Source organism: Neoarius graeffei, chromosome 19 (assembly GCF_027579695.1).
Source record: "Neoarius graeffei isolate fNeoGra1 chromosome 19, fNeoGra1.pri, whole genome shotgun sequence".
NCBI lineage: Eukaryota > Metazoa > Chordata > Actinopteri > Siluriformes > Ariidae > Neoarius > Neoarius graeffei.
The window spans coordinates 33,410,781-33,436,307 of record NC_083587.1 but is presented as its reverse complement, the minus strand read 5'-3'; the positions used below and the strand labels follow the sequence as shown (position 1 = coordinate 33,436,307).

The 25,527-nt window shown below is 39.6% G+C and overlaps 1 protein-coding gene across 2 annotated transcripts in view; it reads right to left on the bottom strand.

The window, feature by feature from the left end:
- Positions 1-25,042, bottom strand: part of pip4k2aa (phosphatidylinositol-5-phosphate 4-kinase, type II, alpha a) — a 56,660-nt gene extending 31,618 nt beyond the window's left edge. Inside the window, exons 1-2 of one of the 2 annotated variants that reach the window (XM_060900007.1) lie at positions 24,866-25,042; positions 24,103-24,405 (exon numbers count right to left, since the gene is read on the bottom strand). In XM_060900007.1, the coding sequence (XP_060755990.1) occupies positions 24,103-24,243 (141 nt within the window). In that variant the 5' untranslated portion in view covers positions 24,244-24,405; positions 24,866-25,042. Of the gene's footprint in view, positions 1-24,102 lie in introns of both variants that reach the window. The other variant, XM_060900006.1, reaches the window with a different exon arrangement.
- Positions 25,043-25,527: the final 485 nt, after the last annotated feature.

The following is a 25,527-nucleotide window of genomic DNA, read 5'->3' as shown; positions in this document are numbered from 1 at the left end:
TCCATACTGATCACTAACGTTTCAAGTGAAGTAGCCTAAATGAAATGAATCACCTCACGTTTACAAATTTGTTTTATCAGAACGACAGTCAGAAATAATACGAGTGCATGGTTTTAGTTGCAATTGGTCTCTTATGAAAAAATCCTAATTCATGTATAGACTAGCTCCTGGGTTGTTAGCTGTAGCCTAGACTAGAGCTTTGGGAAGTCACTGATAGGCCATCAAAACATTTTCACTGTCTTGGATACTTTGTTTGAGTTTGGTTTTCTTTTCTTTTTTTATTGTGGTGTTTGAGTTGGACCATACAATTCAGAATTTGGCACTTTGCTTAAAAATGTTTTATGGGGTGGTCTCAAAATAGTTTCCACATTACCTCTCGACAGGTTGTAAACGTTATGGAGTCAATTTGTCAATTATATTTTCTATATAAGGAAGAGCACAGTGTTACTAAGGAATCGCTTAGCTGTCTTTAAATCATGAGAGTCCTGGACACCGAGTTTGGTTGGTTTACGTTTCATATGTGTCATTTAGTAAGTCTGCTTTAGTGGCTTTAATAGCTGGCGTTTGTCAGTAAAGAAAAAAAAAATGGATGATAGAATTTACAAGTTATGCCACTTGTACTTGAAAATGTTTTATGGGGTAGTCCAAACAAAGCTTTATACATTATACTGCCTGAAAGGTTATTATGTGGACTAATAGTTCATTAAAAACAATTTGATTTATGACTTGTCCTTTCTTTTTTTTTTTTACATCAAATAATTGAAAGTAACTAAGTAACTCTTACTCCAAGTACATTTTAAATTGAGTACTTTTTTACTTTTACTCGAGTATATTTTTAGATGGGTACTTTTACTTGAGGAGATTTTAAGCAAAGTAAAGATACTTTTACTTAATTACAATTTTTCAGTACTTTTTCCACCTCTGTTTATTAAGGAAAGTAATCCAGTATTACGTTTCTGCGAGTGACAAACATATATGAACTTGTGCATTGGTATATGGGTGTGACTACCTTGTGCAGCAATAAGCGTAACTAAATATTTCTGGTAACTGTTGATCGACCTGGAGAAAATTTTAGCCCGTTCCTCTGTACAGACCAGCTTCAACTCTGGCATGTTGGGGGGTTTCCTGACGAACTACATAAACATTTCTTTTGGATGAAAATCAGGACTGTAACTTCATTTCAAAACAATTTTATTTTTTCTTTAACCATTCTTTGGTAGAATGACTTGTGTGCTTAGGGTCATTGCCTTGCTACATGACCCACCTTCTCTTGAGATTCAGGTCATGGACAGATATCATGACATTTTACTTCTGAATGATACCAGTCAGTCAATTCTGAATTCATTGTTCCATCAATGATGACATGTCATCCTGGCCCAAACCAGGACACTACCACCTCCATGTTTCACAGATGGGATAAGGTTCTTGTGTTGGAATGTAGCATTTTCCTTTCTCCAAACAACCATGGGAAGCCATTGCCTAATGGTTCGAGAAGCAGCTTAAGGACCAAAAGGTTGCTGGTTTGAGTCCCTGGACCAGCAGGAATGGCTGAAGTGCCCTTGAGCAAGAAAGGCACCTAACCCCCAACTGCTCCTCAGGCTGCCCTGGGTATGTTGTACGTTGCTCCGGATAAGAGCATCTGCTAAATGCCATGAAACATAATGTGATAACGCTTCCCATTTAAAGCAAAAAGTTATATTTTGGTCTCATCTGTTCAGAAAATTTTCCAACAGCCTTCTGGTTTGTCCACGTGATCTATAGTAAACTGCAGCAATGTTCTTTTTGGAGAGCCGTATCTTTGCCCTTGCAACTCTGCTTTGCAACACCATTGTTGTTCAGTGTTCTCATGAACATTAGTCAAATGTGAGAGAGGCCTTTAGTTGCTTACAAGTTACCCTGGGTTCCTTTGTGACCTCACAGACTATTACACACCTTGCTCTTGGAGTGAACCTTGTTGATCGGTCCTGGGGAGGGCAAGGGTGATCTTGAATTTCCTCCATCTGGCTGACTGTGGATTGGTGGAGTCCAAACTCTTTAGAGATAGTTTTGTTACCTGTTCCACTCTGATGAGCATCAACAACTCTTTCTGAAGTCTTCAGAAATCTCATTTATTCATGTCATGATACACTACCACAAACATACGTTGTGAAGATCAGACTTTGATAGATTTCTGTCCGTTAAATAAAACAAGGCACCCACTCACACCTGATGGTCAGCTCACTGGTTGGAAACACCTGACTAAGTTTACAAATTAACTACTAATCCTAGCAGTTCATATACTTTTGCCACTCACAGGTATGTAATATTGGCTCATCTTGCTCAATAAGTAAAAAGACCAAGGTTTTTTTTTTTTGTCTTATTTGTTTATTTTGGTACTCTCTCTACTTTTAGGACTGTCTACTCCAAGGTGAAAAAGACTCAGGATTTGTCAGATGGAGTTTAAGGTCATAGTTACTTACATAGAAAATTCTCAAGGGTTCACAAACATTCGAGCAGCACTGTATCCATCTATATAGTCAGTCTGAGTGAGTGTTCCTCCATCATGCCGGACATAAAGGATACTTTTTTTTGGTGACAGGCCAGGCTGGCTCTTCATCAAGCATGGGGCCCGCTTATATCAAAATGGTTTTCGTTTTGAACGCCTCCGTCTAGAAAACAAGCTTCCAATACTCTTTGGATTGTTTATGATCCTTCAGACAGCCAGCTTTTTTCCTTTTTCAGACAGGGCCCCCTTCCATAGATCCTATTTGTGTCAGGGTTCATATCTTATTGCTCATCTATGCACTACATCTCAGCAGATAGGCAGGTCTGTAGATCTCAATGTTATTTTGAGATTTGTAATTACAGTGGTGCTTGAAAGTTTGCGAACCCTTTAGAGTTTTCTATATTTCTGCATAAATGTGACCTAAAACATCATCAGATTTTCACACAAGTCCTAAAAGTAGATAAAGAGAACCCAGTTAAACAAATGAGACAAAAATATTATACTTGGTCATTTATTTATTGAGGAAAATGATCCAATATTACATATCCATGAGTGGCAAAAGTATGTGAACCTTTGCTTTCAGTATCTGGTGTGACCCCCTTGTGCAGCAATAACTGCTGCTAAACGTTTCCGTTAACTGTTGATCAGTCCTGCACACCGGCTTGGAGGAATTTTAGCCCATTTTTCCATACAGAACAGCTTCAACTCTGGGATGTTGGTGGGTTTCCTCACGTGAACTGCTCGCTTCAGGTCCTTCCACAACATTTCGATTGGATTAAGGTCAGGACTTTGACTTGGCCATTCCAAAATATTAACTTTATTCTTCTTTAACCATTCTTTGGTAGAACGACTTGTGTGCTTAGGGTCGTTGTCTTGCTGCATGACCCACCTTCTCTTGAGATTCAGTTCATGGACAGATGTCCTGACATTTTCCTTTAGAATTCGCTGGTATAATTCAGAATTCATTGTTCCATCAATGATGGCAAGCCGTCCTGGCCCAGATGCATCAAAACAGGCCCAAACCATGATACTACCACCACCATGTTTCACAGATGGGATAAGGTTCTTATGCTGGAATGCAGTGTTTTCCTTTCTCCAAACATAACGCTTCTCATTTAAACCAAAAAGTTCTATTTTGGTCTCATCCATCCACAGAACATTTTTCCAATAGCCTTCTGGCTTGTCCATGTGATCTTCAGCAAACTGCAGATGAACAGCAATGTTCTTTTTGGAGAGCAGTGGCTTTTACCTTGCAACTCTGCCATGCACACCATTGTTGTTCAGTGTTCTCCTGATGGTGGACTCATAAACATTAGCCAATGTGAGAGAGGCCTTCAGTTGCTTAGAAGTTACCCTGGGGTCCTTTGTGACCTCGTCAACTATTACACGCCTTGCTCTTGGAGTGATCTTTGTTGGTCAACCACTCCTGGGGAGGGTAACAACGGTCTTGAATTTCCTCCATTTGTACACAATCTGTCTGACAGTGGTTTGGTGGAGTCCAAAAACTCTTTAGAGATGGTTTTGTAACCTTTTCCAGCCTGATGAGCATCAACAACGCTTTTTCTGAGGTCCTCAGGAATCTCCTTTGTTCATGCCATGATACACTTCCACAAACATGTGTTGTGAAGATCAGACTTTGATAGATCCCTGTTCTTTAAATAAAACAGGGTGCCCACTCACACCTGATTGCCATCCCATTGATTGAAAACACCTGACTCTAATTTCTCCTCCAAATCAACTGCTAATCCTAGAGGTTCTCACACTTTTCCCACTCACAGATATGTAATATTGGATCATTTTCCTCAATAAATAAACGACCAAGTATAATATTTTTGTCTCATTTGTTTAACTGGGTTCTCTTTATCTACTTTTAGGACTTGTATAAAAATCTGATGTTTTAGGTCATATTTATGCCGAAATATAGAAAATTCTAAAGGGTTCACAAACTTTCAAACACCACTGTACCTGTTAACCAACCACAACATTGGCCTTTAGGAATTTTAGCCAGACAGCCATGGATTTAAAACACCCCCTTACTTGAGTATCAGTGGCTAAGAGCGCATCTAAGGAGTCTGGATATAACGACTATCTCACGCACGCAAATATTTACACTAGAGTTGACTTAGGAAGAGATGTATTCTGACTAAATATGTATTGTGGTGGTCAACACCACCACCAACAAACCCCCCCCCCCCCACTAGACCCAATAAACTATTTGTATTTCTGTTCTCATGCACATACTCTAAACCCTGAAATACATGTATGTAATTATTACTCAACAGGCTGATAATTGGTTGTATGCACACCATTAATTTGAACAAAACTAGATCTCTTAGGAGGTTTTATGGCATCTACTTTGCCATTAATGAATGTTAAATCCTAAAATAAATGGCTGAACTACTGTTCCACACACACACACACACACACACACACACACACACACACACACACCAGTTGGTTTTCAGTATCAATACTTTGTCCATTGAATGGAAAATGAGTAAGCTGCTCTTAAAGTTCAAAAGAACCTAGCTAAACATAGTGTTTGTCTAACCTAATGGACTTTTCCTTTTCTGGGAGGAGGCCAATGAGCAAAGCCTAAAGGTCATGTGAGAGACCATTCTTTGTCTGCCATCGTTCATCAAAAAAAAAACCAAGTAGTAAGCCATTTTTGCTGCAAATTCAGATGTTGGATGTCGTGTAGTACTTGCACCAAAATAATTTACAGGCTTTTGTTTAGTCTTTTGCCGAGAGACTAAACTGCTGGTTTACAGTCCTGCCACAAACGTAGTATAAACCCAAACTTTAATACATCTTGCCGAGTAAAAATTAATTTACAACATTTATGATGGCCCAGAGTTCTGCATTACGAATGATAACAGCATTGAAATTATTATATACTCGGCCAAAAATTCACGCAATTATCCAAAATCAGCCAATAATGTGGCAGCAGTGAAATGCATACAAATCACAAGCTTCAGTTAACGTTCACATCAAACATCAAGGAAAAGACACGGTGTGTGTGACTTTGACCACGGTATGATTGTTGGAGCCAGATGACCTGGTTTAAAGTAACTCAGGAACTGTTGAGCTTCATACGCAACAGTCTCTACAGTTTACATAGAATGGTGTTTCGAGGGGAAGACACCCACACGTTTGAACAGAAATTCTACAGAAACACTGTAGAAGGATCAGAGAATAGCCAGACTGGTTCAAGCTCACAGGAAATCCAAGGTAACTCAAATAATCACTCTTTACCACAGTGATGAGCAGAAAAATATCTCCGAACACACATCAAACTTTTAAATGGATGGGCTACAACAGCAGATGACCACATGAGGTTCCACTCCAAAAATACTCAAACCCCAACAACCATGTCATGAACAGAGTCACTGCAATCACTTTTTTTCTATTCTAACATTTAATGTGAACATTATCTGAAGCTATTGGCCTGTATCTGCATGGTTTTATGCGTTGGTCTCCTGCCACACGACTGGCTGATTGGATAACTGCATGAATAATCTGATGCATAGGTGTTTCTAATAAAGTGGCCAGCAAGTGTATATCTGCATTAGCAAGAAACAAATCGAATTTGGGTTCTCTCAATTTTATGCAATAAGGTAACTTTCAAAATGACTGGCTGCAGTAAATTCCCTGCACCAGTCTGACAACACGTGTGAGACCAGCAGTCTATACTTTCCCCTACTTTCTGTTCCCACTTGTGTCCGGTTCCTTTAAACCCTGCTTTCAACCAATTAAAGAAAAATAGAAGAGAAAGCTAGAACCAGTTTCAGTTTCTAGCACAGCCAAATCCGAGGAATAGTCAGGAGTCTAGAAAACCACATCGTTACCAAACTAAAAGCAGTGAAATTATGCCTTGTGTTTTCTTAGGCACGTCTTAAAGTGGAAATACATCAACATGTAATCAATAGTTCAGTCTCTTTAAAACAGCATAAATAGAAATAATAAAATGGATTATTTCACACCTATAAGTGAAGTCTGAATTGGAGCAAAATTCATTTGCTGTTTGGTTTAGACATTTCGATGGTTTACTTTTGTTGTTTAGGTTCACACTGTACATAATTAAACAAAAAGCTGATACGCTCATTCATTGGACAGAAATACAGCAGCAGTAAAGATAAATCAGCTTTCATTTCCTGATATTTGCATCTAAACCTGTTAAACAGATTAGAAAGTGGCACACATTTACTGCCAAACCAGCCCCCCCTTTCTTTAAATGAGCAAAAGTATTGGAACAGAGTGCTGCAGTAAATCATATTTGGTTACATGTAGGGATCGACCGATATGTTTTTTTTCAGGGCCGATACCGATTATTATGGAATTGGGATGCCGATAACCGATATGTGCAACCGATAAATGTAAACATTATAATTCACATGAAATTAAACATAGCACACACTGACACAGACCTTCATATCCATGAAATGTATGTTTAATTGTAAAATTGAACATGAAATTTTGTGCAAGGAGATGCCAGCAGCATTTGTACAATAAAGTCAAACATTAGTTAGAATAAAATGAGAAATAAAATAATAATAAAATAAATATTCACCAATAAAAAAAATAAATCACTCCCTACTATATTACAGCTCACCATTTTCAGTGGAAAATAAATGAAAATACACTCTGGATTCTTTTACACTAAGAACTAAGTAAGACTTACCAGCTTCAAGTAGTTTTTAAATAACAAACCAAGTGTAGGGAGCTGCCTGCAGCGTTTTTTAAAAAGTAAAATCAAACATACAGTAAAGTAGGCTATCACTCCCTATTAGGAACGGCTGCTCCTTTAAGGAGTATATCGCTTTCCGAATCAGAAGCGCTAGCGAGGAGAATCACTTGCGCAAGAATTATAAATACTAGTCACACCTGGCTTGTTTAAAATGTTCAAACAGCGCTTTATAAAGTTGCCTTGACCGCCTCTCTGTATGGCTGTCATTCTACTGTTCGAGTAGAACTACTGACACATTCACAACGTTTCCAGACGGGGATTTAAAAATGACTGCAGCCTACGTTATGCTGTTTCAGCGAGACTAGTTGGTTGTAGGCTAATTCAAGTGCTTCCTTCCGTAAGCTAAGTTTGCCTGGCTACACAGATACAAATGGACAATTTTAACGAGTAGTAGATGAAGAATGTAAACATATAATGATGTGCTTTTGCAACTTGTGTGTTTGTGACTTATTGCGGCAAAAGCAGCGTGTCCTTACCTTGATACGGGCGCCTTGAAACAGTTCAGAGTGTTTAGCTGCACGTGTCGATTGGCTATATCTCTTGTGCCAAACAAATCAGATGTTGTGGTGGGCGGGACCGTGTTCTTGAACGCAGAGAGGCGAGTGCAGGAAAGGACGTGCAGTGACAGTCGCGTTAGGAACGAAATGGCTGCAAAAAGGCATGTTATCGGCATATCGGTAGAAGTTATGGCCGATACCGATAACCCTAAAAATGCAGAATATCGGCCCGATATATTGGCCAGGCCGATTATCGGTCGACCCCTAGTTACATGTACAGTAGTAGCAAGAAACAAGGTTGGGTCATTATCTTGCTGTATGAAGTTCCTTCACATTAGATTGGATTTCTCTGCAAATTGGGAGACAGACTTTCTGTGGACCTCCCAGTTCATTGTGCTGCTACCATCGGGAGATGCACTACGTTCACACTGCAAGGCTTAATGCTCAATTCCGATTTTTTTGTGAGATCGTTCACATTAACAAATATATGCGACTTGTATGTGATCCTCAGTATGAACGAAAAGCGACCTAAAAGTGTTCCGCATGCGCATTGCAGGATACAACGACGTCACACGCAGTGAGCATGGCCAGTGTTTACGGAAGTAACCTAAAGTTTCCTGTGTATGACAGTAGCCAGCATGGAGTACCTGGTGATGATGCAGTTGTTGTTGCGACGGAGCCAGAACATGCACAATAGCCTGATGTTAAGGAGGAGGTTGAGAAGGAAGAGGGCAAGGGTTTTGGCTCAGGCGTTCTGCGGGGTAGTGACTGCAACCTCCGTTCAAAGGAACGTGTGGGTGCGGAGTCGCATTGATGTCATGCGCCGTGTTGTTGTAACTTTTTTTTGAGAAACCCGCCGCCTACTTCAGCGCAGAATAGTGACATTTGTGGCTTGTTGATGACATGTAAGTCGGATGAATGCGACCTGGCGGTTCAGACTGAAGTCGCATATGAAAAGATCGGATAGGAATCAGAATTAGGACCACATATCCAAACGGCCTGGGTCGGATTTGAAAAACTCGGATCTGTGTCGTTCATATTGTCAATAAAAGATCGGATACAGGTCACATATGGGCGAAAAAATCGGATTTGAGTCACTTCAGCCTGCAGTGTGAACGTAGTGTTAGATAATCAATAAAGATTAGTCAGCCCATTCCAGAAGCAGCTATGCAAGCTCAAACCATGACACTCCCTCCACCGTGCTTGACCAATCAGCACTTATGTTTTGGATCATGAACAGATCATTTCTTTATCCACACTTTGGCCTTCACATCACTGTGGTAGAAGGTAATCTTGGTTCCAGTACTTTTGTTGCTCCTCTCTGTATTTCTCTGCAAATTCCAAGCTGGCTTTCCAATTCTTACTGTTGAGGAGTGCTTTGCATATTGTGGTATGGTTTCTATATTTCTTCTCTCGAAGTCTTCTTCAAATGGTGGGTTGCGATACCTTCAACCCTGCCCTGTGGAGGTTGTTGGTGAGGTCACAGACACTGTTTTGGGGTTTATCTTCACAGCCCTCACAAAATGTTTGCCATCAACTGTTGTTTTCCTTTGCCATCCTGTTTGATATCTGGTTGTTAGTACGCCAGTGTTTTTTTCCTTAGGACATTCCAAATTATTGTATTGGCTATACCCAATGGCTCCCATTTTCCCCTCTTCAAAACAGCTTGCTTTCCTCCCACAGACAGCTCTCTGGTCTTCATGATGGTTTATTCTTTTTAAGAACAAATGCAGTCTTCACAGGCAAAATTCGGGGCACAAACCAAGAGTAGACATTCTGAATGATTGCTCAAACAATTAATCGATCCAACAGGGCACACTTGAGCAACAAGAAGCATCTGTTAGTCACATGTTCCAATATTTTCGATGACTTGAGAAATGAATTGGTTAAAACAAAAAGACGCCATGTTTGAAGCCGTTTGACAGATGTAAATATCAGGAAACGAAAGTTGAAATTCTGATCCATCTCATGTTCATCTTTTGATCTCAAAATACAGATGTCTTCAGCATACCACAGAAACATGTTCAACTTCACTTGGAAGTGGACCGAAGCCACTTTGCTTATGCAGTCGCTGACCGATTATTTTGGTCCACATACATAAAGGCATACATACGAGACTAAATTAACACTTGCCATATGTATAAGACTGAACCTGAAAAAAGCACATCAGTTATGCTGAACGAGTTCTGTAGAACACAAGTTACCGACACTGAAATCTGCACCACTTCTCATAAAATCACCTGACGGAGTAGTAACCCTGCTGAATCAATGCTTTTCTAGTTACAGATGTGCACGTTACAAAAATCCTTCTAGATTTCTTGCAGTCAGTTAGTGAAATATTCTCATCACATTATGCAAATTAAGAATTCTTTCCCATAGCATTAGAAAACATTTTACAGCTTTCTATGCTTTCCAATATATTCCCCTGTTTTCTAACAGCATGTCTCAGTGTTTTCCCCCCTCACAAAAATGTCAATTACTAGGGCTGTAACGATACACCCAACTCACGATTCGAATCGCGATTTTTGACCCATGATTCGATACGCCCACGATTTTTAAAAAAATGTTTTTTTAAAGTAGTAAATTTGACTTATTAACATTTACTTACTTACATTAACTATTTAATAACAAATAATTCAGACCACTGCAGAGAATGAGTAATATGTATGCAAAAATGAACAAATGTATATCCAAAGACTGTTTTATTTCTCAAAATAATACTGTTGAGCCGGAAGCTCTGTTTTTTTCGGTTCTGAAAAAGTCATTTTTCCAAATCGTGTAAATCCGTTAAGATTTTTTTTTGGGGGGGGGTGGCTCTCTCACTGTCTCGCTCTCATAGGGCCAATGATTTTCTGTGATTGCGGAAAACAGATGGAAATTACGGAATTTTTATGGTGAAACATTGCTCGCGTGTCAAAATGTAACTGCCGCAGAAGGCTTCCGCCCAAGCAGACATGTCTTCAGTGTTTCCAGATATTGCTAACGTTTTCCACCCCAAAATATGTTCAAAACCAGCCAAAAAGCACCTAAACCCGCCCAATCTGGCAAAACTGCATGCCTTTCCGGTCAAGTGATTGGTTTGTGGCACACCTAGCCAGCCAATGAGCTGCTTGTTTACAGATTCGCTCCCCGCGTCGCAACCAGAATGGCGACCGCTTAAAAGAAATGAATGCTCTGCCAGTGGCGAGTGTGGACGTTGCGTGACTCGCAGAAGATTGTCACAGGTCGGCGAAAAAACGACTTACTAATAGTATTCATAAATTGAAGTTTGGAAGCGCCTCTGTTTTTGGGCTGAGGAGAAGTTTGAAAGGGTGTATCGCGATTCTGCCTTCTTGTATCGCGATACGGATCGTGGCTCTGCGTATCGCGATTTCGATACGCACATCGTTACAGCCCTATCAATTACCATTAATTTATTAAAAAATACCAAAACACCCTATTTGTTCGCCATTTATATTTAAAATTGTAAAACATCCTTGAAACGTTATCTCCTCTTACATTATAGCAGCTAAAACAGTCCTTCCCTCAGCAGCCGCTCTTGAATTTATTATGACTTCCAGACCATTAAAAAGCTGACACGCAAAGCTCCTTCCGTAAGTGTTACAAATGCATAAATAATTTTACCATAATAATTAGATGTTTTTCTTTGATAAATGACTTGCTTAATCCTTATTATCAGCCTCAATTATGTAGTTCATCCCATTTTTAAGTCCCCGTGAATGAGCTGTTACTATAGAAACTATAATTGTTAAGAACGAGCTGATTAACATACAGCCATCGTTAGAATTAGAGCTGGAGCTACTCTCAGGGCCGTGCTGTTACGCTACACTTTTTAACCAATCGGATTTAAAAATTCAGCAATGCTGTGGTTAATTTACTTATCGGCCATTTATCCATAGCTGCCATGTTTGAATTTGATATTAGATGGAGAGTTTCTAGGCAGCCACAGTGTGGGAGCTTCACCTACCTTGTGTACAATGACCCAAATAGCAGGCTACAAGTACTTAATATCCTACGTTTCAGCTCCACCAATAAGCAACCCAATAATTAAACAACCTCTTATTATGGAACCAAATTTACTACTTAATTGAGGGATCTATTTACTGGCAGTCTAGTCAGTCATGGTTAATGTGTTATTTTTAAAGAGAAGTTCAACACTTCTGGAACTTCCATCCTCAGACTACACATCTGTACCCACTACGTATCGCAGCTAGAAATGTTGCGCAAAACATCTGACTAATTTCTAATACACGCTAATTTCCACTGAGGAATATGGAAACCTTATTAATTTGTACAGTACTTGTGGAATCTTGGCTATTTATAGAAACTCTTGATGCAATCCAGACTCAAGGGGCATCCCTCATGCCGGAAGAGGCCGTCTGGGAATCACGGGAAAGAAGGAGGAGGAAAACTAAATTATGGGGGAGCACCGCGAAACAGCTCAACTCTCACTACCCAAAGCCTTTGATCACATCTCTTCCTGTCGTCATTAGCCTGGCGTTTGTACACCTCCATAAAATAATGCATTTACTCTGATGATGCATTTTTATTGCAGAGTTCACCAGGACGTCCTTTAGGATTCAGCATTTTCATGTCATTTTCTACTGCTCAGTGCATGTCACGTTTGTTTAATCTCAATCACTTGCTAACTTAGCTCAGATGGGGCACACACACACACAAAAAAAAAACAAAGTCTTAAGGTTTTTCAGTAACCTTTACTGACTTGTAAAAAACTCCAGTAGTTATGAATAAACGTGAAGAGCAGTAGTGCAGCCAAAAGATGTTCGATGTGACCTGAATGGAGATACAGAACACGCTGAAAAACATTGTGATTTTATAATCAAAATTCAATAAGCTTGATCCTCCTCACATAGTAACGATTTATTTATCCACTTGCCTTACACTTTTATCCATAGCAACTAAGTGCACACAACCACATGTATTATTCATTAGGGTTAAAGAAGGTGAGCGTTGAAAGAGCGCTACAGGATCACTAAAATGCTTTCGCCAGAGGGTCATCAAGGGTGCAGGGAAACAGCTACAGCCTCCAACGTCCATGCCAAGATGGTGTGAAAACGTATTTAAAAAGACGCCATCTTCAAGAGATAAGGAAGGCTTTGTGTTTCAGTCCATGAGGCATTTTACTCTCCAAATTCTTAAACTCCCACTTTGTAAGACATCCAGTAACATCAACGATAAACTGTAGTACAGCTCGGCTCTGTCGAGACGGCGCCTACAACATTGGTTTTTAAAATCCATGAACAAGCACGCTCATCATTCAGTGACCTCTTATTAACTAGATAAAGATGCTGAGAGGAGGAATAAGCATCTGCCAAATGAATGAAATTATAAATGTTAATCAATACCGACAATGCTAGCACAGCTGCGTTATTATCGAGGATATTCACACAGTTGCCTTTTTATTGAGGACTAGATGGAGATGTAGCTGGACGTTTACTCAAATCATCTCACTCTGCATTTATAATTGGCACTAACACGACAGTGATGCTTGAAGAATCCATTCATATCAAAAGGACTCAAAAATAATTACCACAACTATGGTTTTAAAAATAAAACGCATTCAGTTAAGAGATATACACTTGAAAGATATTGAAAACTAAAACACTAGATATAGATTGACCTTTCTAAAACAAATGGTCAGTATCAAATGACGCATGAAACCCATGCTCATCACCACTTTGCTCATAAATAAAGCTGTCCGTCTGCATTTATCACAAACGCACCAAAATGCCAACAGGAAACCAAATGCTTACTCACTTATGCTGGTTTTATTAAAAATATCATTTTGGAGCCATTATGCAAAAAGGACAGGAAATGCCAGGAATCATATTGACGTTTCCTCTCATTTTTAGTGTGAGATTAAGTATTTAAGCAAACATTTATTCAGGGTCTTTACCAAGGGTGAAAAAAAAAATGAAGCTGGATTTACAATGAATAAGATTCTTCCCTTTTAGAATATGTAAGAAAGATAATTCAAACTGTATTCACATGATAAATTTCACTCTGATGGCCCTACTGTACTAGTTACTGTAGTAGAATCTCAATCGATCTGACTTTGGTAACAAATCAAATATTTTAGTAGCTGGATTTTAGTAATTTAGTACCAATGTTTGGCCTGTGTCATAAACCTATATGAGGGTAAGTCAAAAAGTTCTAAGACGGAGGTTATAATTTCAAAAGGTGTGAAAGACATCCCCCAGAATCCTACAAAGAAGGAATTCTCCGATGGAAACAATCACTTGCAGAAGCGTTTAGACTTAAATGGAGGATATGTAGAGAAATAGCCTTTTTTTTTTTTAAATGAAAATAAAGATTTTTTTCAATTCGTCTTAGAACTTTTTGACTTACCCTCATATATGGAGCACTTGCATGTGACGTCACAGCCGATCCAGATTGTGACAGACGCCATCATGTCGGTCAAACGCCATATTCCGCCTTCTACTTCTGGTTCTACTTCTGCTTTTACTTCTACCTTTTCTTCTGGAAAACCCTACTATATACAATTCTACTACAACGGCTGCGGCTACAAGCTCTCCCTACCTGTGCACGTTTTTTATGTTTTTTGTGTGTTGTTCGTCTGTACCAGACTTCAATATCCACTACAACCGTATGGACTTACTGGACATTGGTTTCCAGCAGAAAATGACGGTTTGTAGCGATTTCCATCACATGCACAACATTCCGGACGAGAGAAAAAAAAAAAAAAAAAAACATTCCGGGCGAGACCAGCGAGGTCTCCGTGGATTGTTATTGGAAGCAAAGCGAAGGAGGCGGCGCCGGGAGCAGAAGCAAAAGCGAGGCTACAGGCAGAGCCGGCCTGTTGACTAAGCTCAGAAAACAGCTACTCAAACCTCCACTGCCAAGCCTCTACCTCTCCAACGCCAGATCCATGTAAACAAGACGGACAATTTGGAATTACCTTATTCTATTCTATAATCGGCTGGTCAGTGCTATACTCAATACTTAAGTGACTTACCCATCCAATGAGGATTATTTTCTTGTTTACAAGATGCCACATCTGAGTCGCTGACAAATCCTGAATTTCTGTAAAGAAAACTGTCCAGAGATTTATAAGCACGCAGTGCTTCACCACTGAACAGCGAGTGAAAGTTAATGAGGTAATCATACACGTCCGGGTATTCCGCTGGCAGTTCAAAATCCGGTCGTGAAAACTCCGTCCGGAAAGCCATAAGGGTCACAAATCTGTAGATCGTTTATTTTAGACATATATCTAGTTATCTGTTTAGAAAAATGAGCCGTGTAGTCCGTCAGTTGAAATTGATCCATTCTGTACACGAGTGCAGCAGTATTCAGCGGTGTTTTTGACCGACAAGATGGAGGTTGTGTACTTTCCGGTCACGTGACTGCAAGATCTTATTATATTATACAGAAACTAGTGTTTTACTGGAAAATACTTCACTTGTATTTTTCATACAAGCTACAGCCGGGACATAGAGATCCAAACTTCCATATGTCACTCATGAGGAACTCAATGACTTGTTCTGATAAATTTGGGTACCCTGTTTGTGAAGGTGTCTATATAATAAAAAGATCATCACACGTTGGCTTGAAGATATGAGGTTTATCTTCTCGTGTTAAATGTTTTCAGTCGTTTGCTTACGTTCACTACTCGAAGATATGAAGTTTATCTTTGCACCACCGTGTAATATCCTCTATATAGTGCAGTAAATACAAGATACTAAGGATTAAACCATGCACATATAGCATGGTAATGGACTTCCTTAATGAAGATCTGCATTTCCAAGTTATGGTCAATAGGATTAGGATCTCCTGCACGTTAGGTCAACATCCCCTATGTTTACATGCACAATATATTCCAGTTTTTGCCCTCATTCTGAAAAAAAAAAAATTCCTACTAAGATGCTAACATGGCTAATGAAAAATATTGAATTAAATATTCTCATTTATATGCAGCTGTTCATACGCCGACCATCTAGTTGGTTTGTGTACAACAAACGCACAAAGCTGACCATAAACAGGCAAGAAGCTGCGTCACAAACTGCCTTAAAAACTCCAATTGAGACGCATATTCTGAATGCGCTGTATACATGGCCAAAGAAATGCTCCTAAAACCTGAATATCAACAACATATCCTACATGTCAATCATCCACCCATCCATCCATCCATCATCCATAACCGCTCATCCTGTACAAGGTCGCGGGCAAGCTGGAGCCTATCCCAGCTGACTATGGGCGAGAGGCAGGGTACACCCTGGACAAGTCGCCAGATCATCGCAGGACTGACAAACAATTCACACCTATGGTCAATTTAGTGCCACCAATTAGCCTACCTTGCACGCCTTTGGACTGCGGGGGAAACCTGGAGGAAACCCACGCAGACACGGGGAGAACATGCAAACTCCACACAGAAAGGCCCCCACCGTCAGCCACCGGGCTCGAACCCAAAACCTTCTTGCTATGAGGCAACAGTGCTAACCGCTACGCCACTGTGCCGCTCCACATCAATCATAAAATTCTAAATTCAGAAATGAGGCCAAATTCTGAATCTCCAAACTGAACATGCTGGACTTCAAGCCCACTGATCAAATTCTACACAGCAAGTCTCCTAGCAAAAGCAGGACTACAGAAAATCACCAGTGAACTCCACATTCATAATCAGACAGGTGAATCTGAAACTGTGAATGATCTAAACTTCAGAACAGCTGGAAAGCCTAATTTACAACATTGATGCTGCAATTTCGAAACCTATAGAGGTTTACAATGTTCAGGAATCTTATCTATTAAGTAACCATGGCGATTTTGGATCCCATTTAGTACACCAGCTCTTAATTATCGATCAACAACTCCTAAATTCACAATTTTATCTTAATTCCTGATGGGAATACAGGCTCACAGGAACAGCCTATACTGCCAGAAGCCTCTAAAATTAATTTCACTTTAGGACTTCTGCTTTTCTACACTATGGTTTCTATGGTTTGCTTTTCCATTGACGTTAAACATCCTACTTGCTTGATAGCCAATAGCGTACCATAACAGAAATGAAAGTGGAGCAACGTTCCCCGAAAATATTTTAATAACACGCAAAACCCTGCATTCTAGTGCATTCTAGTACTTATTTTCACTAAAACAAGTTAGAACTTTTAAGCCTTTTTCTTTCATGTACATTAATGATTAACATGTCAAAAATATCAAATTTAATTCCCCGAGTTAATGAGTAATTTTCAGGAGTGCATTTAGAAAACGCGGTGATTTTCCTGCTGCACAGTTCATTACTTTGAAAAAAAATCAGACAGTTGAAGGTAAACTCAGCAAAATCCCAAAACAGCACTGTTAAAGTAAAGGTCTGTTAGAGTTTCTAAAGCTTTCAGGTTTCAATGTTGGGGACATCGAGCCTCGTTTATCAATCTTTTAGTACAGTTGTGCGTTTGCAGAAGCTAAAGTGAACTAAACATTTCCAATTCATATTTATGCGAGTTGAAGCCAATTGTTTACATTAGTTCGTATTGTCTGTAAATTTAAACACCAATGAATGAATACCAAATTTCTCACGTAAACCAGGGGCGTAGGGAGGGTGTGTGTGTGTGTGTGTGTGTGTGTCACACACACTGACTGGCAGCCTGAGTACATTATGTAACAAAAAAATAATGACCATTGCTAGTTTTAGGCAGCTTAGAAACCAGCTCTTCCATTATTGCTGTTTCTTCCACATTTTCTTGATGTTGTGTTCTAGAAACGGCACTAAAACTTAGCTTCGAAACCACACAATGCAACTTTGATGGGGGGAAAAATTTTTTATTTTTATATATATATATATATATATATATATATATATATATATATATATATATATATATATATAAATAAAAAATTGCTTATCTCTTCACGTCGAAAGAAGGAGGAAAGTTTTGCTTGTTTTGACATGGCGAATTATTAACAAGAGAAAATACTCGTAATTCGCAACTAAAAAGACTGCAGCTACACTAGCAGCTTGAACATGCTTTCTTGTGCGATTGTGTTGTGCTTGCGCAGAACGGTGTCAGTCCTGCGCGCCTTAGCACGTGCACCTGAAGGTGCGCCTTGGGCGCGCGCGCACCTAACAAGCTCCGGCACGCACAACGTTAAAGAACATCTGTCTTTAATCAATGAACCGTGTTTGGGCTATTTAAGGACTGCGCCCATGCAAGGACGATGTGAAATATTACGCCGCGTCTAGGAACGCGAAAAATAAATTTCTCCATTCGGAAAATCGGAGATTTTCAAGAGTTGTCAAATATCCGGATTTCCAGGTCATTAGCGGAAAAAATCCGGCGGAAAACCTAAAATCCGGAATTCCAGGAAAATCCGGAACACTTTCATGACTAATAACAGTTGTTTATTCGCATCAGCTCACAAAAAAGTGCTGTCTAACTATGGCTGAATCCAACATGCCTCGCTACTCCTATCTATAGTGCACTATACTGTACATGACTTATTAAAATAATGGCTTTTACATCATTTAGTGAAATTGAGGGAAATTTAGGATTAACCTCGTACAGTACGTCTGTAGTGTTCAGTTTATACCCAACAGCTCGGAGTGCATTGTCAGTTGCCAGGTAACAGATTTGACATTTGATTACTGACTAATATAGCAGCGATAAGAGATCAAATGTAGCAAAATAATATAAAACATCTTAAATGAAATTAGGATTTGCTCCTGTAATATGAACGTGAATATCCTACCCGACAGGTATCTGATCTTATCAAAGGACTATCGCGGTCTGTAACACAGCCTCAGGCGGATGAATGACTTCACAGAGTTGAGGTGTCCGGGATTTAGAGGATTGGGGGTGAGGCTGAAACCCTTTCATGAGTTGCAGTTAGAAAAGTCAAAACTGAACATAATTTATGAACTTGTAAAATGGGGTGTGAAGAACTGACTGCTGAATAATGATTCACAAATGGCATGAAAATGACAAGTGCTTGTGTGAAAGTCGTATGATGTGTTGATATAAACATGCTAAGTGCCTTTTTTGGTAAAACAGAAGAAGGATTTGCCATTCTGAACTTGAGTTTGTTGTTGCATTTACAAACAAATATTAATTTCTCAGCTCCTCCAGAAGACCATATGTGCTTTAGAGCAGTGAGGTGGGATTTACCAGTTGAGTCATTCATGAAACAGCTTTTATATTCATATTTACAAACTCAGACTCTGCAAGCTCAATACTATTATTTTCTCATCATATCAGCTGACCCAAAGTCACCCAAGCACTGAGAACCAACCCCATCAGAACTACCAACTCGAGAATCAAGGAGAGAGGCACTAACTTTCACACGTGAGCTTAGGTACATGCATTTTAATTACAACTGATTGAAAACGCAAACACCAATAGATCTGTTTCGAAAGTGAAATGGCGCATGCTGCACGAGACTGTACTCATCAGCTCTATTTTATTAGCTAATGCTGACATGCCAAATTTATCACGATGTGCCAAAATGGCTCGACAGGAAACCAAATGTTTACTTACTCATAGTCTACCCGCTAAAATAATAATCAGTTTATAACTGCAGTGGATGAGAATAGAAAAGCAGATAAAAACTGCACCTACAAATGTGTTGCTGGAGTGTAAGAAAAAAAAAATCCTAACAAATGTCTGAAGAAACTAAATTTAGACAGCAGACTCAAACTACAAAGATCATGGTGCGAAAGCCATTTATATGCACAATATCAAATTTGCTCAGGACAACATGCACTAGAAACATAGAACCTCATCGATCACTTAAACAGGAACACCCGTCTGTAAACCTGATCTTTTACGCAATTCTCAATCAGCCAATCATCTAGCAGTAGTGCAATACACAGACTAGACAGATCCAGGTCAAGAGCTTCAGAACTGATTAAGGTTCACATCATACATTAGAAAAGATGCAATCTCTCTAACTGTGAACATGCCATGTCTGTTGGAGCCAGATGGGCTAATTTTGAGGAACGCATTTATGAAATCTCCTGAGATTTTCCAGACACAACAGATTCCAGACTTTACACAGAATAAATAGTAAGGGGGGGGGGGGGGGGGCGCGAATCCATTGACTGGTTGATAAAGAAAGTAAGAGGCAAATGGCCAGACTGGTTTGAGACGATGAAGTCTATGCCAACTCAAATAACCACTCTTTACAACTGTGGTGAGCAGAAGAGCATCTCAGAAGGCACAGTGGAAAACCTTGGGGCACATGGGCTACAATAGCAGAAGACCACATCAGGTCTATGATTCACATCCATCCATTCATTTTTATAACCTGATCAAGTTCCTTTCTCCAGTGGTTCTAATCCTTCACGTCTGGCTCGGACTCCCTAAAAATTTCACAACCCCCTCCTTCGGATTCCCCGAATCATACTACAATCTGAGGTTTTCCATGCAGGAGACGCAAACAGCACTGAAAAACTTGTTTTTTTCCAAACCTTTGCTATTGTAGTAGCAATGTTACATCACTATCTCTGCTCAAACTTCTTAACTGTATAGTACACAACGGCGATCAAAAACAGATGATGTGTGAAGAATGGCACTGCCGACCAGAACTAAACAAAACAACTGCCACCCTGGCTAGACTTTTTTTTTTGGCTCAGCATGGCATCTTTCCTTATGGCTACTTTCCTTCAGCTTTGAATGAAAAATATATAACTACAGTACTGAGAACATTTTAAAAAAAAAATGGAAACATCACTCTCAAAACACTTTTCCTTCTGCTGGGATAAACAAAATGACAGTTTTGTTTTTCCCGGTCGTCACATTAGATTAGGCAATCATAGTGGCATAAATTCCTGCCATGTCCTGGTCGGAAGACTGACAACACTAAGTTTGACGGTGACCAAATCATCGTTCACATCATTGCATGTCATTGGGGAGGAGGGTCAAGAAATTCTCAAATCATGGCTACAGAAGGAACATGTTGTTGGAGTTATCAAACTAGGCAAGAATATACCAAAAAAAAAAAAAAAAATCAATCATCATCTTCTGGCTGCTCCCGGTTAGGGGTTGCCACAGCGGATCTTTCGTCTCCATTGCTCCCTGTCTTCCACATCCTTCTCTACCACACCTGCCACTTTCATGTCCTCTCTCACCACATCCATGTATCTCCTCTTTGGCCTTCCTCGTTTTCATGTGCCCGGCAGCTCTATCCTCAACATTCTCCTTCCCACATGCTCTGCATCTCTTCTCAGGATGTGCCCAGACCATCTCAGTCTCATCTCTCTTAGCTTAATTCCCAAGCTCTCCACATGTGCTGTCCCTCTGATGTGCTCGTTCCTTATCCTGTCCAACCTCGTCACTCCCATCGTAAACCTCAACATCCTCAACTCCGCCACCTCCAACTTTGCCTCCTGTCTCTTCGTTAAGAATCCATACATCACAGCTGGTCTCACTACTCTTTTATACATCTTACCTTTCACTTTTGCTGGGACTTTCCGATCACAAATGACTCCCGAAATCCTTCTCCAACTGCTTCACCCTGCCTGCACTCGCTTTCTCACCTCACTATTGCAGCCCCTATTTTCCAGCACAGTTGACCCACTCCTTGCATCTTCACTACACTCTCATACCCATTAATAATAATAATAATAATAATAATAAAATAACTGGCATGCTAGACTTTTCATCAGGGTGTCCCAGAGGCTAGACAGTCATCCTTTGATTATGTCACACTACAAAGCCTGGTGCTGGAAATTTATTGGCCATGACAAACTTAACTGTTCAAGCACCAATCACCAAAGCGAATTCCTTGTATGAGAGAACGTACTTGGCAACAAACTTGCTTCTGATTCTAAAAACCAGGCTAAATTCGTGTAGCGTGCCTAGATCCAGAGACTGCATCAGAATCAAGCAGAGGATGGGTATACTGAGACGTGTCAAAGATCTCCTACCCAGACACGCTAGGATCACACTGTGTAACAGCCTTATCTGCCCACTATTCGATTATGCAGATTTCATCTGGGGTGATTAAAAATAACTCCATCATCATGAACCAGCTACAAATTCTCTAAAATAAAATGTGTTAAATTGATATTGAATGTTCCAGTATACTCATCTTCGACTGATGCTCTGTGTGAACTTAAGTGGAAAACACTTAAGCAACGTCGTACCCATCATAGAGTACTACTGGCCTTCAAATATCTCAATGGCTTTATCGACAGGGACATCAAATACAGCAAGGACTTCCACAGCTACGACACCAGGAAAAGAAATGACATTCGCTTAACACAGGCCAAAAGGAATTGGGGAAAAAAAAAAAAACAGTACTACAAAAGTACTGGCAAGGACCGGAACAATTTGCCAAGGGACCTATGTTCAATTAAAAATTTGCATTTTTTAAAAATCGAAAGTTAACGATTACTTAACTTCATAATTGTAATAATTTTTTTCGCAGTCCGGTTTCCATCAAATCCTGCGCTCCGATTGGCTGGCGAGCGGGTCCGTATCCTACGTTACGGACCCCGGTTACAGATCTCTGGCGACTCGCTTGTTCACAACAACAACAAACATAGTAGCAATGTGTGTCAACATTTATTTCCACATTTCTCAGGAGAATAGCATTAATTTTACATCATGGATAGCGATGACAACAGTGTTCACAGCGAAAGCGAGTTTTACTACCCTGAGGAAGAAGAAATAAAAGAAAACATTTCAGGAGAAAGCTAAAAACCTGTAACTGTTGCTAACGCCGAGCAAAAACAAGGCTGAACCCTGAATGACTCAGTTTTGTATAAATAGGGGACTACATAGGCGGCAAAATGTAGTTTTTTTCCTGCCATGGAAGTGCACTTGTATACCGAGGAGGAAGCAATTTGCATTACAGCCGTGAATTAGGATTCAAAATGGCGGCTCGGTTTTCCCTTTTGGGCGCTCTCGTTTTCTGTTAGAATTTGGTAAAGAAAAAAAATATTATTTACCAGCTTAAGGTAGGTCCGTATGGTGAAATAAAGTGACCTCGGCCTCGGTCAGTACTTTCAAGACCTCGGTCACGGTATTTCACGATATGGACCTACCAGCTGGTAAATAACATTTCTGATTTGTAAAATTTTTTTTTTGTATTTGTGAATATTTCCTTATGTAATAATTTTATAGACAGGACCTCATGTGACATGATTTTGATTGATTTTTTTTGATTGAGTACTTTATTCTGAACAATAAAGAAGATATAAAAATAAAAATTTAAATAAAAAAATACAATAATCAAAACATTATCATAAACAAACAGAATAGCGTAGCCACAAGGCAATAACAATGTTCAGAAAGGATTAGGAAGAAGTAATAACTTATCCAATCCTAACCCTCTATACCACCGCTAATCAAATGTCACTTTCCACCATAATAAACTATATATACACAAAAGAAAACAAAAGCAATAAACAAAAAAGAAAACATACCAACATACCAAAACATACCGACATGGTATAATATCGACCAAATCAAATCATATATACAGATACTTATGTTATGCATATATACAGACATACAATACATATATACACAGTACATATACACATACCTATAGCTATACACTAAATACAAGAAGACCAGTCACAGACTTGCTCTTAATTTCATCATCACCTATATAGTCTGCCTGTCCTCATTCTCATATATTTTTATTACCATGTTTTTATATAATAATTTTTTAAACAGTTTTATGTTGGTGCTATTTTTGAGTTCATTTTCCAGACCATTCCACAATTTCACCCCACAGACTGTTATGCACATACTTTTCAGAGTTGTTCTAACATTTACTCTCTTAAAATTCATTTCCCCTCTCAGGTTATACCCATCCTGCCTTTCCATAAACGTATTTTGTACCTCACCCGGAAGAAGGTTATGTCTTGCTTTATACATAATTTGTGCAGTCTTGTGTTTAACCAGATCCGTGAATTTCAGAGTGTGTGCTTTTACGAATAATGCGTTTGTATGCTCAAGATATCCCGTATTATTGACAATTCTTATTGCTCTTTTTTGTAATGTGCATAACGGCTGCAGGTTAGATACCCCATACATGATCTTCCTGAATAAATATTATTAAAAAAAATACACAATAATGAGGGGATTTGTTGTCACTTGACATTGAAAGACAGACACTAACACCAGCTTGCATCCATTTTTAAATGCTTTGACAGCATGAAACCGTGATATTTTCAAACTAGGTTATCATACCGTGGAAACTTCAAACCGCAAACCCCATAATGTCGGATACCGTGTACACAGCAAACACTAGTCCTGTTGCATGGCACGAATATAAAAACTGTCAGGCATGACCAGTATAACGGTTTATAGCACACTTTTTTTTTTTTAACCCTCATCTCATTAATCCATTCCAGCAGAGTGAGTGACAAACAAACAAAACACACTTACCGAGTGGTTGACTCCCCACATGAGCACACTGAGCAGAGGGTCACTGGCTCGAAACAGCTTCACTTTCTGAGCCACGAAGTGTTTTTTCTTCGTTTTCGTTTTACTCGCCAGCGATGCAGCTATGCTACTGGCCGTGGCCATTTCACTTTGTGCAACAAGAAATTAAATCTCACACCCAGTCCTATTTTTCCTCACCAACGCCTCAGAGTTTCTAGCTGTCTCTCAGTTAATTGGCACTTGGCATAGCTGTCCAACCCAACTCACCACCTCGGATAATCTCAGCTCTTCACACCTAACAGCAAGCTGCAGAGACAATAATTCATCGATATAATGTATAATAATATAGAATATTCCGCTTTTACAGTCAATTCTGCTTGGTAGCTAAATCAAGTCAGGAACAAAACAACACTACACTACACTTATCTTCCCAATAAGCGCGCTCCAGCTGTGGGCCAATAACTATTTACTAGCAAGACAGTTAAACTAGCTGGATGTCTAGTTCCCAAGCTTCCATGTCAAATTAAGCTTTTAAATTTTACTCAAACCGAACTGAACGAAGGATACAGTTGCAAAGACGTGCAGCCAAGCAAAATTTAATGTACACCTTGACATTTAAAACGCTGTTAAGCAATAACAGTGGTGCAACTCGGTCGAGACGGCGCTAACCTTTTAGCATCTAGCTTAGCAAACCCGAGAAAGAGTCGGCGCTGACAAGCTAGCAACTAGCCGACAGCTGAAATTATTCTCAACGCGTCTTCTTTACCGTTTGTCTCTCCTATCCAGAAAACTGCAGGTTAAAATGACACACAACTGACTAAAAACCGCGTCTTAAAATTTATCTGCCGTTATCCAGCTTTAAAAAAAAATTGTTCGTATAAGTGAACAGTTAGCTAGCGTTTCCGGCACCGTTCTGTTCTGCCCACTGACAGGTCTAATCCCAATCCGCGCTGTGCTCTCTACATAGGTGCACTACTAACAGGAGTGACCTCTACAGACGATCTAGTGCACATTATGTCCAATCCAGCGCAATTTGGGTTTGAGCCACAGCTTGTGGTGGGAGGAGGCCGAAAGAGGTTCCCAAAGATTGACACACTTTCTACGACACGTTGCGGCAAAAGAAAGGCGTTTCAGACATGAAACGGGGCCTCTGAGAAATTACTGAATGGTGACAGGGATTTTTATGGTTAGGGATTCATTCATGGGTTTTTCAAACATTTGGGACACATGACCTCCAGATTCTCCAGACCAGACTTTTACCCCAGTCTGACACATCTCCATCAGTTCAGCATCCCATTACAGATAACATCACAAAAACACGCAAAACTGATCAGGGGTAACTTGTTTGTTTTGTTTTTTTTCTATGATCACAAAAAAAACAATTTTATGACACTATATAGAAATACAGATAGAAAATGTTGTCTTTTG